Source organism: Podarcis erhardii (genome assembly GCF_964252035.2).
Source record: "Podarcis erhardii genome assembly, chromosome: 16".
NCBI lineage: Eukaryota > Metazoa > Chordata > Lepidosauria > Squamata > Lacertidae > Podarcis > Podarcis erhardii.
The window spans coordinates 6,053,749-6,068,548 of NC_138514.1; the positions used below are offsets into that span (position 1 = coordinate 6,053,749).

General features: G+C 46.9%; 1 protein-coding gene across 1 annotated transcript in view; it reads left to right on the top strand.

Annotated features, from left to right (window-relative positions):
• The first annotated feature begins 9,231 nt into the window (after positions 1 to 9,231).
• Positions 9,232 to 14,800, top strand: part of LOC309331211 (G protein-coupled receptor kinase 5-like) — a 77,094-nt gene continuing 71,525 nt past the window's right edge. Inside the window, exon 1 of the mRNA XM_081843300.1 lies at positions 9,232 to 9,461. Coding sequence (XP_081699426.1) covers positions 9,410 to 9,461 — 52 coding nt within the window. The 5' untranslated portion in view covers positions 9,232 to 9,409. The remainder of the gene's footprint in view (positions 9,462 to 14,800) is intronic.

Consider the following 14,800-nt stretch of genomic DNA (forward strand, 5'->3'; position numbering starts at 1 on the left):
TTCCTCTCTCACGGTTCCATATGGTGGTGTTCCTTTCCAAGTTCTCTGTGCATCCTGGGGTGGACAAGTCCATGCTTAACCCAGAGCATTCTGGGAATCCTGGTCTGGATCAAGCAATGGATCCTGCCGTAGACATTGTAAAGGCCTACGACTCCTATCATCCCTGACAGTTGAGCCCTGGCTGGGGCTGATGGGAATTGCGGTACTAAAAGACATCTGGAGGGCTTGACTATAGGTTCCCCATCCTCACTTTAAAGATGTCCGTCTGTCAGTCAGGACTGAGCAGGCTTAATAACAGGCAACTAAGTGAATCTCTGAATATTAATTCCCAGTCATTGGTATTGGCATTGATCTTTGTGGAGTGTTGGTTGAGATAGATAAATGCCTTCTATTCCTCTACGTGCATCATACATAGCATAGCTACAAGGGCCCTTCTGGGCTGCGTTCTCCCATATGCAGTTATAATCATTCAGAGGTGGAAAGTGGAGTCACACTTCCTGGGCCAGCCTCCCATTGTCCCACTGTGGCCTGGTCTGTGAGTATATCACAGGCTTTAAGGATAAATGTGGCAGCAGTGAGCCAGCTGCAAGCAACCAAACTCTAAACCGCATAGGGTGCCTGATGCTTCACAACCGGCCTCCCACTTTAGAAGTTGCCTTTAAAACATGTGACAGAAGGGTGTCCCGAGAAGCATGCCCTTGTTCTCTCCCTGGGCACAATTTTTGCTACCTAAGCGGGGTGGTTATTGTTTATTTACCTTTTGTACACTGCTTTTCCACATGAATGTACAGTCATACTTCGGGATGAATACGCTTCAGGTTAATTATTTTTGGGTTGCACTCCGCGGCGACCCAGAAGTAACGGAGCACGTTACTTCTGGGTTTCGCTGCTCACACATGCGCGGACTCTCAAAATGACGTCATGCGGCAAAACGCGACCCCTTCAGTTGCGTGTTAAGTTTGCGTCAGGATGCGAACGGGGCTCCGGAACGGATCCTGTTCGCATCCAGAGGTACCACTGTACTCGAAGCAGCTCAAAATGCCAACAAAAATGCAATAACAGTCTAATCATTTGGAAACAAAGCGGTCCATCTAAAAGTGGTTCCAGTACAGATGCAGACTGGACAAAGAACTCTCCTTAAAAGGCTTGCTAGAAGAGTTACATCATCAGTAGGTGATGCTTGTTCTTTCCCACTTTGCAACCATGTGCCACCTGTGTGCTCCCAAAGTAGCTTACGAAAGATGCTTCATTTCATACTTATCCTTGTTTATTTAACTAATTTATAAGTGGCTTCACAGCCTGATGTCATCAACAAAGATAGAAGACAAATTCCCACAACTGTTAACACCATTTCTGCAAACTAAAAACAAAACCATTCCTACAAATGTGCAGTTAGTATTTCAGAAATTATTGGGTCATATCTCTGGGAAAGCCTTCTGAAAACCAAACCCTCTTCAGTATTGTCTAAGAGCCTGTCTGATTTCAGCTGGTCGTTGAATTTGAGAGGGCTGGAGCTGCAACACCAAGAGCCTGATTTCTCTGCTGTGCCCCATTTGAGGAGCACAGTTGCTGGGAAGACAGGCGTAGGGCATGACAGTCCCTTAGCTATCCTTGGCCCAAGTTGTTTGGGGCTTTAAATGCTAGACACAAAACATGCACAGAGCAGCCCATGCAGCTCCCTCAGCAGAGGTGTTCTATGGTGTCGGAAAAGCCCAGCCAACAACTGAGCTGCTGTATTCTGTGCAGGCTACAGATTCTGGGTAGAGCCTAAGGCAGGGTTCCCAAGCATCATTCTAGTGGTCCACATTGTGTCTCTGAAGTCTGTGACATTTGAATGCTATGACAGCATGTACAAAATAAGCAATAGAAACACAAAAACCATGCAGCATCCAGCACAGCGCATTACAATTGCTACCCTTTTTGTGGTTTGTTGGCATCTGTCTCGAGAGACAATGGAGTGTGCCTCCAAGGGTGGAGTCAAACCATTGATTTCATTAGCAGCACCAAAGGGACCTCCCATGACACAAGCCTGGGCAGTGTGTATGGAGGTCCTAGGCTCCCCAAACAAGACCAGCCCTCTTGGCCTCACAGATGTCCAAAGGAAAGCAGAGCAATATGTTTGGCACTAGGTTGGCTGCAGGAGTTTTTGGAAGGAGGAGTACAAGGTACTATCCAACCAGTGTGTAGGGTTCACCCCTTAGCTTTTCCTTCTGAAGATGTCCTGCAAGGCAGTGGAGGTTTAGGAACAGTGTTTTCCTTCTACATGGGCTGCCTTCCCAAGCTGATTCGCCCCATCTGCCCCTCAAAATTGCTACAACAAGCTAAAAAATATTTGTGGTTCATCAAGACACCATTTTTAAGTGGTCTCTGGGCAATGGTGTGTGTGTGTGTTTGTGTTTGGGGAACAGCTGACCTAAGGGAAGACTCGCCTAGAGCTAATCTAATCTGGAAGTTGCCAGAACATTCCACCCCAATCATCTACGTACTGTATATAGTAATGAAGCTAAGCAGGTTTGGGTCTGGTCAGTGCCAGAATGGGAGACTGCTTGTGGACCCAAAATACGTAGCTTTGAGTTTCCTAATGGAAAAGAGATTGAGTATAAAAATATTAAGGAATCAGTCCCCACGAAGCTTCTAATATTTTATAAGCGTTTGAAATGGTTCTATCTCTTGCCTGCGTTAGTTCAAAAAAGCATTTGTCTAGGCTTGGTGAATATAGTAGAGAGGAAGGTGTAAAGATCACCTGCTCAAAAACCAAACTTACGATCTTTGGGAAGAAACACCAGAGACTCAGACGGTCAACAGATGAGCAACCAGTTTGCCAAGTGACTTAATCTTAAGTATCTCGGAAGTTATTGTAAAGATAAGGGGTAATAAACCTTTTCCAGCCTGAGGAATCTTAGAGGATAATTTCTTTGGAAAGTTGTTAATTCTGCCCCGTAGTGTGGTTAGAGTGTCAGACTAGGACCTGTGAGACCAGGGTTCAAAAAACCTGGAAAACTCGTTTTCTAAATGTTGTTACTTGAAGTTACTTATATAGTGCAGATGGAGAGAAAAGAAATCCTGATAACACTTTACTGAGGAAAACAGTATACTAATTTGAGGACAAAGGAACAGAGAGGCTTTGTCTTTCATACTTCAGGCCTTGTATGTAGCATGGAGACGCTCAAACAAACCTATAGAGGAAAAACTCTCAAAACTACCCAGTATGCTATCTTAGCCAAGATCATGCCATTCTGCCTGGTTGCTAAGCAACACCACACCCCTCCCTCTCTTGGCTAGTTGACTAACACAGAATTAACCCTTAAGTTGTACACAAAATGATCCCTGCTGCTGTACCTCCAGCAATGTGAAACTCCAATTTTGTTGTCTGTGCACATTCTTTGGTCAACCCCAATGCATATGTTAAGCTCAAGAGATAGGCTTGAAGTACAAAGCACATTTTCTGATATAAGTTCAAAATGTTCCTGGTCCTTTTTGGTAGCATTAAAATTGCAACTTCAGAATTTCCTAGTCAGTTAATTTAAGCTATGTAAGCCTTTGTGGCTATCTCCTCTTAGACTATGCCATTGGTGATGACTGGTGGTTGATATTGTCATACTCCTTATTGCCCACAAAGATAGGTTTACAGAAATCCTGAGATGGAAGATCTCAAAAATCAAAAAATGAACTTAGAGAGACAGTTACAAAACAGAACTAGTTCTTGAACTCCCTCCACCCACTTTTACCTCAACTCCCTGCCCCACTTCCTGCTTTGCGTCTCATCTTACTTGGCAAAGAGTTCTTGAGAACCTGAAAGCTTGTCACACTTTTGTGACATTTCATTGACTCCCAATAAATGTATTGCCCAACTGTGGATTTGGAATTTTTTCTTCTTTTTATTTTATTAGGCTTACGCTCAAAAACCATCCCAGAAAAAATATACTGACTTTTCTGTGACTTACAGTGTTTCCTCTTGCTCTAGCTACTGCAAGGATCTGTGCAAAAGTGCCAAAGGGGTGTCTTGCTTTCATGGTAATTTTATTGCTTTTTTGCCATATGCTTGAGTGTTGGGTTTTCCTATTCTTTATGTTACTGCTTTTAAAATAATCATCCTTAATTCTGGCTTTTATGTACTGTGATTCATATACATTACATTCTTAGTATTTGCAAACATGATTTGATTGCTGTGCACCAACAACTTTTCCATGTTGGTCTCTACAGTCACAGCAGCAGCTGCAACCTTCCAACAGTTTGACTTCACTCCCAAAGGTCTACTCCTCCATTATCTTCCGGGACAGATAGATGCCAACAACAACCAACCAACTTTGGGGAGTGGCTAGATCTTTGCAAAGATTTTTGACCCCAAGCAATGCAGACATGACCCACATACAAAACAGACAAACAAAAAAACCTTACTATTGTGCCAAGCTATGGGTTGTTTCCTACTTGTAATAGTGTCAGGAGTGCGTGCTGGAACCAGGCCCTGTGACCGGTAGGGCTTCGCAGGACTGGGGCCTTCCTAAGTTTGTTCTGGAGAGGCAAGGCGCGGCTGCACAGGTGAGGCCGCTTGGTAACTCACTGCACCTGGTGGCAAGAGCCGCGAAGGGATATAAGGTCAGCATTTTCTCTTCACCTCTTTGCCACAGCAACATGTTTCCTGCCTTGCTGTGTTTGACTCCTTGCTTCTTGATCCTCGGATCCTCGACTTCGTGACTCCTTGCTTCCTGCCCCTCGGACCCCTGACTTCTGGACTCTCATTCCTGCTCCCACCCTGCCATCTTGCCCCTGGTCCCAACGTCCTCAGCCAGAACTTTGATCACCCGTAGACCGGACCGTGACAAATAGCCCCAATGAAATTAATGGACCTAAGTAAGCAATGCCTATTAATTTCAGTGAGTCTTCTCTGAGTACGGCTAGCATTGGCTTCAATAATAATAATAATAATTTATTATTTATACCCCGCCCATCTGGCTGGGTTTCCCCAGCCACTCTGGGCGGCTTCCAACAAAACACTAAAATACAATAACCTATTAAACATTAAAAGCTTCCCTAAACAGGGCTGCCTTCAGATGTCTTCTAAAAGTTTGGTAGTTATTTTTCTCTTTGACATCTGGTGGGAGGGCGTTCCACAGGGCGGGTGCTACCACCGAGAAGGCCCTCTGCCTGGTTCCCTGTAACTTGGCTTCTCGCAGCGAGGGAACTGCCAGAAGGCCCTTGGATCTGGACCTCAGTGTCCGGGCAGAACGATGGAGGTGGAGACGCTCCTTCAACCCATTGGAAGGCTGAGTGATCCACACCCAGCAATTGTGTAGGCATGTGAAAGAAGCCACAATTTAGAAAACATACCATGATTCTCCAGAGCCATAGAATGCCAGTACATTGTTCAAGCTAAGCTGGCCTTAGCACAAGCAGTGCTGAGACCAGTGTCTGAACTGGGGCAATCTTCTTGAAGAGGGAGATGGAATAGGGTGTACAAAAACATGTAGAAAGACTGGCTAAAAAAAGGCACAAGGTGTGGAGCCCTGCATCTAATGTGACACAAGCAAGATCAGCCACATTCATCACAAACACACCTAGTTTTGTCCTGTGCACTCCTCTGTCTGCTGTGACTTATTTACACCTATCACAGAGGGAAGCGAATGGCCGCCATTCCAGGCAGTCTGTATGTGCAGAAGCCGAGGCCTGACTTAGGGCAGGAAGACACCACACCCACAAGCACAGGAAGTTGCACCTTCCTTAACAGTTGCTTATGACCACAAGGGCCAGAGCGCAGAGATGGCACATTTTTCAGGCTGTAGGACCCAAGTGGAATGCCAGGTTTTCTTACAAGGCATTCACGCCACACAAATTGTAAGGAGAAAGTTTGACGCAAGTTATGGGCGTTGCAGACAGTGGCGGAGCTTCATGCTCAGGCACCGGAGCTGGAGAGCAGGTGGGGACGGAGCTGGCGCATGTCCCAGGGGCGGTGTGGTGCGCATCCTGGGGGCGTGGCACGCCACCTATGGGGACATGGTGCCCAGCGCAGGCAGGGTGCAGCCGCAATGGCACCCCACCGGGTTTGCGCTGCCGGGGGCAGTGTGCTCCCCCCGCACTCCTCTTCCTCCGCCAGTGGTTGCAGATCAGCGAATTTGCACCCATAAACTAGTGGCTCTTCATCTAATCTATCTAAGGCGTTTGTTCTTGGGCCTTTTTATTCCTGGATAAAGGGAGCAGTGGGGAATGAGCCTTGCCGCAATCGCAAAAAGATAAGAAACTCATGTGACTGTGCAGAGGAACTCTGACAGGATTTTTGTAAGGTTGTCACAACTTGGAGTAACTGTTCGGTGTTGCTGGAACCTCTTAATGACCCTGGACTATTCCATTTTCACATTTCAGAAGTAGCACTAGTTGAATAGATGATACAGGGGGGGAAAGGCATCTCCAGACCCTACCAGTCTGGACTGGTAATTAGACGCTTTGAAAATTACTTTTCTCCATGGAAGACGTAGAATTTAAACTTTTTGAGTGATACATTCACACTCTTCTATTAGGCCAACTAGCTTAGAGCTCCAGGTTTGCAAAGCTTACATGCCAGGGACACAACCTATGTCAAGTTAATAATTCTCTCACTGGTTGTATGGTTAGAATTATAAGCAGTGAAATCAAGGGAACTTAAAATAGCTCAACTTGAACTGGCTTGTACTGCGTGAGATTTTACCTAGTAGCTCCATGTATTTTGGAGAAAGAAAAACTCAGGATGTTAAAAGTGATGTTCTTCCAGTGCTTGAGATATCCGCTGACACTTATTGCCAATAGCTTCAGCACAACAGAATGGCTTTCTCCAGGCAATACAGAAGTAGTTTGGGGTGTGTGTGAATTTAATAAGCTAAGTAGCAGCTATTAGCTTAGGTGGCTTTAGCAAAAGTCAAGTCTTATACATTAAAAAAGGATAAAAAAATAAAAAAATGTCCAGTAGCACCTTAGAGACCAACTAAATTTGTTCTGGGTATAAGCTTTCATGTGCATGCACACTTCTTCAGATACCAACACGGCTACCTACCTGAATTAAAAAAGGAGAGTTCAAGCAGCAACTGTTACCCTTCAGAGATGTAAATGAGCCTCCACATCTGGGAACAATATATCTGAGCACCAGAAGCCAATGACAAAATAAGGACCATCTTCATCATGCCCTTCAAAGGAGGAGCATCTGAATGTGGGTGACAAGAAGACTATAATCAGTCAATTTTAGTGCAGAGGCCTTTACAATGGACGGCAGAGAATAAAAGGAAAACTTTCATCTGGAATCAATACAATACTGGTCTATGAGAAGCTCTGGCCCTTCTGCAGGTTGTAGTGAGATGGGTTAAAACCAATCATCTCACAGTTCACAAGCCTTCCAGTTGACTAGGAAACCTGTCAAAATAATGTAATTGTTGTGATATATCAGAACAGAAGACACGGTGGAGGTTGATCCATTGGGGCAAATGGGGCACTACCCCACCAACTCCGGTCCCCAGTCCTCCAGGCCCACCTGTAACTGCATCTCCATCTCCTTCCACCCTCCATCCAGGCAAGCAAGCAAGAGACTTTATGTTTCAAGGACATGTTCCAGCTAGACAAGAGCACCTGAGGAGGAGGGTGAGGATCAGGGCTGGTGAGGCGGGATGTGTCCTGGAGAGTCTCTTGAGGACCAGACAGAGGGGCCTGCATTTGAGACACGTGTGTGTGTGTGTGTGTGTGTGTGTGTGCCGAGCTTCTCCTTCCCCGCAACCCACACCGGACTAGTGTGACCTCGCTGGCGATGGCTTGCCCGTTCTCCATGCGGGATGCTCTCTGCGCTCAACCTAACGACGGCGAACTACATTTCCCAGTGTCCTTCACTGCCAACAGTGTCCTTCAGCTCTCTATACTGGACAAACAGGCCAAACCTTACGCCAAAGGATAAACGGACATAAATCCGACATCAGGAATCACAAGACAGAGAAACCAGTAGGAGAACACTTCAATCTCCCAGGACATTCTATACAAGATCTCAAAGTAGCTGTTCTATTACAAAGGAATTTCAGAAATAGACTGGAAAGAGAAGCTGCTGAATTGCAACTTATTACCAAACTTAAAACCATGGAGAGACCTGGTCTGAACAAAGACATTGGATTCTTATCTCATTATACATGACAAAGCCATTTTTCACCTTCTCACCCCTTGCTTTTTCCTGTAAGACCTATTGCAGTCGTTAAGAGTCGTCAACAGGCTCATCACAGCTATCTGCCAATCACCCATTCCCACCACCCTTCTGAGTAATACCCCTCCCCACCTTCTCACTATATAGAAGGGTCTGGTGACTTCTGTTTCAGTGTATCTGAAGAAGTGTGCATGCACACGAAAGCTCATACCAAGAACTGACTTAGTTGGTCTTTAAGGTGCTACTGGAAGGAATTTTTTGTTTAGACTATGGCAGACCAACACGGCTACCTATCTGTAACTACATTTCCCAGGATGCACTGGAGCGCCAAACTTTTGCACGCGCGCTCTCTCTCTCTCGCTCTCTCTTTTTGGGAAGAAGGTGGGTAGAGGAGGTTACATAAGTCCCAGAACGTTGACACATCGCTGTCCCGCCCCCGCGGGAGCGACGTCACCGGCCCGGAGCCCCGCCCTCGTGGAACGTTTGGTAGCCAGTTTCAGATTGCTACAGTATCGCGCTCGCGTCCGCGCTATTTCCTGCTGCCGCTGGGGGGGTGGAAAGATTCCTGCGCTCTGGCTGGCTCGCCGTCTCCCCCCCCCCCCAGATTCTTGCGTGGGGGGCCCCGGATTCCTGATCCCCTTAAATAAATCCTGCTTGCGGGGGAAACGACGGACCGAGCCCCTGAGCTGCGCCTCCACATCCCAAGGACTGGATTTAGGATCTCTTCGTCTCCTATTTCCTTCTCCCCCCATCTGGGCATGGTGCGCTGGGGAGGGGGGTGAAGGGGCTTTTCCTCAGCGCTGCTGACCCCCTCCGCCCCCCCATCCCTACCCCGAGAGGGGTTTTACCAGCGCCGGAAAGCCTCCTTCCGAGGGGAGGGGGGGCGGCGCGCGAGGGAAGGGATCCCTGGATCGCATTGCATTGCGGCTGTTGCTCCTAGGAGGAAGGGAAAAAAAGGCTTTGCTCCTTTTCGTCCAGCCTTTGCCCACTCCTGCCCCCTTCCCCATTTCCTCTACGCTCTTTTTTCATTTTGATCATCTGCTCGATTTCGCCTCGGAAGGAAAAGGAATATACTGTATATATATATATATATATGAATGACTATGCTGCCTTGAGGACTCGGATGCTGGCGGCCTCTTTTTAAAAGGGGAAAAAAATCGGGAGGCGGGGAAAATCACCTTGCAGAGGATCTTCGAAGAAAACAGCTGCCCCTTCTGCCTCGTTTCCCCCTCGACCCTGCCCCAGCATCACTCAAGCTGGAGCATTATGGAGCTGGAGAATATTGTGGCCAACACAGTCTTGCTCAAAGCCAGAGAAGGTAAGAGATGGGGGGGGGGGGAGGGCGCGTGGTACAGGCGTGGGTCTTTTTCCTGGGCGAGCTGGGGGGGGAGGTTCGACTCCCCTCCCCCCTTCTCTCTCTCTTTCTCCAACCCAGAATTGGCATAATGGTTTTAGCAGAAAGAAACTTGGGCTCTTGCCTCTGGCCGTTCCTGTGTGGCGATGGGGGTTTCCTTGGTTTCCCCGGAGCGCCCAGAGAAAGCGTGTGCGCCCGGGGGTGTAACTTTGTGCCCGTGCAGGTAGGTCGTGCCCAGAGGTGGGAACTGGTCCAATGGCACCCGGCGGAGCTGAAGAGGGATTTGAACTCTAGCCTAGGCCAGCAAGTGGAAGGAGGGGAGCCCGGAGGGGCATCTGGAGAGAGCAGGTCCGGAATGATGGACCAGCAAGAATTATTTTGCTTCCCCAATGAAAACGACCAGAGAAAGGAGCCACTGCCTTCTTTGTGGAAGTGAGATCTTAAAGTAGCAGTATGACCCTAAGCATACTTCTTGAGATTAGAAGCAGGCTTCCTGGAGTTCAGTGGGGCTTATTCCCAATAAGTGTGTGCAGAATCATAACCTCAATGCTGTGACCATTATGGTAATTTAGCAGCCTTTAAAAATGGGGGTGGACTCTGTTTTATATTCGAGCCCGCCCCCCACCCCTGTTAGGTTTTTTTTAATTAATGGGGATAGACAAAATTTTGAGTTTGCCCAAGGGTTCAAATCCCACTGCAGCCAAGGACCTGTGTGTAGGCCTTAAAGTGCAGTCTTTTAGCCTCTGTACTCCCATCTGTAAAATGGGACTATTAATCATAGTCTATTGTATTATAATGCTTTGCAAGGATGGGCAAAGTAAAGACTTTGGACATTGAAAGCATACATCATCATCATCACCACTACTACTACTGCAAGATGCTTTGGACATACATTATCAACATCATCATCTGTGCCCTTACTGGGCACCTTTTGCAAATGAGAGTAAGGAAGTGCATCTCACTTTGGGGCCCACATAGCACACTGCACCAATTCCTGGATCAGTTATAGAGCACCTGTTCTGCATGCAGAAGGTCCCAGGTTCAAGCAATTGCTGCCATCTCCAGGTGGGAGGGACCCCTGCCAGAAGGCATGGAGAGTCACTGCCAGTCAGTGTAGATAATACTGAGCCAGGTGGATCAATGGTCTGACTCAGTATCCATCAGCTTCCTATGTTCATGCATGCTGCCAGGGTTTAAAAGACATTGGGTATAGGCAGGGCACATGCTTTACACAGATGAGGTGTGTTTCAGATGCTTCAAACTGGTGCTGATGAATGCAATGAAAATAAATTCTAAATTTCTCAGATAAATTGCATCCAACACAGTAGAATCATAGAGTTGGAAGAGACCACAAGGGCCATCGAGTCCAACCCCCTGCCAAGCAGGAAACACCATCAGAGCACTCCTGACATATGGTTGTCAAGCCTCTGCTTAAAGACCTCCAAAGAAGGAGACTCCACCACACTCCTTGGCAGCAAATTCCATTGTCAAACAGCTCTTACTGTCAGGAAGTTCTTCCTAATGTTTAGGTGGGATCTTCTTTCTTGTAGTTTGGATCCATTGCTCCGTGTCCGCTTCTCCGGAGCAGCAGAAAACAACCTTTCTCCCTCCTCTATGTGACATCCTTTCTATATTTGAACATGGCTATCATATCACCCCTTAACCTCCTCTTCTCCAGGCTAAACATGCTCAGCTCCCTTAGCCGTTCCTCATAAGGCATCGTTTCCGGGCCTTTGACCATTTTGGTTGCCCTCCTCTGGACACGTTCCAGTTTGTCAGTGTCCTTCTTGAACTGTGGTGCCCAGAACTGGACACAGTACTCCAGGTGAGGTCTGTAAATACTGTGTATATCTCTCTGTATTTGGTGGTTAGGGATGGAGATTTCACATAGCTCTGCAGGTCAGAACTATGCTGCCACTTATATCAGTGAGCTAAATACTACCATGGCAATTAGAAAGCTTTACCTGATGCTCACAGCTCTGTCTAAAATCTTGGCATATTGGGAGAGAGAGTGTGTGTGTAACCTTTGCAGAGCCCTTTGATTATTCCAAGATAAAGGGAAAGAAACCCCTAAATCACAGGGAAACAGGTGCTGCAAGCTTTATCTTTACCTCCTCAACATTGGTATTCATCTTCGCCAAGATGCACCAACACCAGCATGTTGATTTGATCCGAGTATCCCTACTTCAGCAAACTTGCTGCATTGGTCATGTTGATATGTGTGGCGGGTCTGTCGGGATTGTTCTTTTTCGGGATGCTCAGGGCAAATTCGGAGGAAGCCCACCCCTCTGGTACAATGAGACCGTTTTCTTGACCATTGGAATGAATGGGGCATATGATGCTAATGCAACTCATTACTGAAATAATGGTTGTCCCTACGTAACCTTTACAAAACAGAATATAAAGCAGTTCCAGAATTCCTAAAGGTTTTGTAATTGGGCTTCAGGCCTCTTAGAATGACTAATTTTGTTGGGAGTCAGAGCCATAAGTTCTGTCTGGTTACAGTGTTTCTGAAACAAGGAACACATTTTTTTCCAGGTTTGAAGGGCACTTTTCCTGGAAAGCCAAAATTTAATCCAGGTGGGAAGCATGTGGAGCGATTGGAAGTGGTAGCCTCTCCCATGGGGTCCTGCCCTGAGTTAGATATACGAACAGGGAATGACGGAAGCTGACTTGCGCCAAGCCAGGCCACTTAGCCATCCACTCCCGGATTGTCTATGTTGCCCCGCGGCACACTTTTGCCCTCCAGATGTTGTTAGACTACAACTCCCATCTTCTCTGACCCTTGATCATTCTGGCTGAGACTGATGGGAGTTGAGGTCCAAAACCAGGAGGCCACAGTTATCTCCCCCTTGTCCACAGTGACTGGCGGCAAGTCTCCAGTGTTTCAGACAGATTTTTCTCAGGCCTGTCTGGAGGCACCAGAGCTTGAACCTGGGACCTTCTGCCTGCAAGGCAGATGTTCTACCACTGAGCTATGGACCGATCCTTATTTGTTCTACACAAATTGGAGGTTTCAAAGGACTGTGGGTAAGGCTGTTCCATGCCCGCCCATTTGGCAAATGGGCGATATTGTTTCAAGAATGTTTCATGTGCAACACATTTCCTATGCAGCTGTCACTTCCATGGAGGAAATTGCTGTAGCTAATGTGGCTGATTCTCTGAATATGCAAACAGTGGGAAAAACTTGACCAGCAAAGATCACACAATAGGTACACATTGTAAAATGGATGTGTGTGAGAGAGAGAGAGACATGCACCAGGTGCAGTTTCATCCCCTGAAGTGATACAACCAGTCCCAACCTTCCCAACCATTCTAGCCAGTCTTAGAAAGCTAAATTGTGGTTGCAAGAAAGCAGCCAAGTCTTCTTCTCAACCACCTTTGGAGGGAGAAGTGGTGAAGTTGGGAGCTTATCAAAGACCTGTAAGAAAGCTGCAAGGACTGTAGCTCAGAGGTAGAGCAACTGCCTTATATGCAGAAAGCCCTAAATTCAATCCTGTACATTGCCAGGTAGGGCTGCTGCCAACCTGTGTAGATAATGCTGAGCTACATGAACCAATGGGACAAGGCAGCTTCTATCTTCCTACACAAGAGTGTGTCCTGAAAGGGAATGGGTCTATGTGCTGACAACCCACTGGCTAGCAGTGGCGTAGCGTGGGTTGTCAGCACCCGGGGCAAGGCAAGTAATTTGCGCCCCCTAACCCGTGGATTTTAGTAGGGGCAGAGAGCTGCGAGTGCGAGCGCCCCCCCCCAAAATGTTGCGGCTGGCCCCCCCTGCACCCCCACGCTACGCCACTGCTGGCTAACACTTGTGTTGCCTTGCAAATAGGAGGATTGGATTCCACTCTGTCCAAACCTGCATTTAAATCTAGTCTAAGAAAGCCATTGTGGCAGAGGGAATAGTGCTGGATTCAGAAGTTTGACTGCATGATACTGGGCCAATCGCCATCTCTCAGCCAAGCCCCACTTAAGGGGGCTGGGGGGTTGTGAGGATAACGTGGAGCAGGACACCCAGCCAAGTGTGCTTTCTTGGTTCCTCGATAACTATCCCAAGGATGCACTGAAATGAATGTACTTAGCTGTCTCCTTGGTGATGGAAAGCTACAAACATATCTGCTGTAGGATTGAGCTTTCTGCACAGTGAGAATAGCCTCCACCCCATATTTTGAAAACTGTATGTTTTCCCCCTCTCTGTTCATTTAAAATGAATGCACCATGTATGCCTGCAGTTGCAAACAGAATTTTGAATAGGAAAGTTTTTTTCTTGAGGTATTTAGTGAATAGTTCTGCGCAAAAGAGTTGCTGTCATTAGGGCCTGGAAGGAATTTGCCTCCTGAGTTGGCCAGCTTTTAGCTGTGCCGTAGCTGTTTTCTCACCTCCCAACTTGTTCTATACATTTAGAGCACTATTATACCACTTTAACAGTCCTGGCTTCGCCCAAAGGGAAGTATAGTTTGTTAAGGGTGCTGCAGGTTGTTGGAAACCCCAGTTTCCCTCACAGTTCTCACAGTAGTTTATCAATCCCTCTTCCCAGGGACTTCTGGGAATTGTCACTCTGCTAAATTGACCTCCTTAGCACCTATTGGCATGTTTCTTTTAACTAAAGCAAACTATATTTCCATTGGAACACAGAGCTATATATTTCCCCTTCTCTCATGAAATAGCCTCAGAACGTGGTCATTCTTGATGTTTTCTTTTCCTCTCTGCTCATCCTGTCACTCTCAATGCCATTGGCTGGTCTGCTCTGATATAATAATAATTGAGAAAAGCCTCTTGGTAGATCTTAAGACATGGACAGGCTGCTACAGGGACACACATTCCTCAAGGAATTAGGTTACACCAGGGCTAACCCATGTGGAGAGGGGTCTTTCCTTTCTGGACCACATAGTCCCTGACCATTGACCATACTTGCTGGCAATGATGAGAATTGAGAGCCCAAATCGTATGGAGGGCAGAAAGTTAGATACCCCTGGTTTTAAATAAATAAATAAGTGTCTGTGTGTGTGTAACCCAGTCATTCTCTTGCTATATCCACAGCCTTAAGCATCACAGTGGAACTTCGGTTTTCAAACGTAATCCGTTCCAGAAGTCCGTTCGGCTTCCAAAAAATTCAAAAACCAAGGATCAAACGGCTGGCAGCAAAGTTAATGGGGAAAAAATGAAAATCATTCAAAAATGGAAGCATTCACTTCTGGGTTGTCGGTGTTCAGATTCCGGACTGTTCGGCTTCTGAAGCGTTCGACAACCGAGGTTCCACTGTACACACAGGTTTCTTGTGGAAACGAACAGCAGTAAAGCAAAAC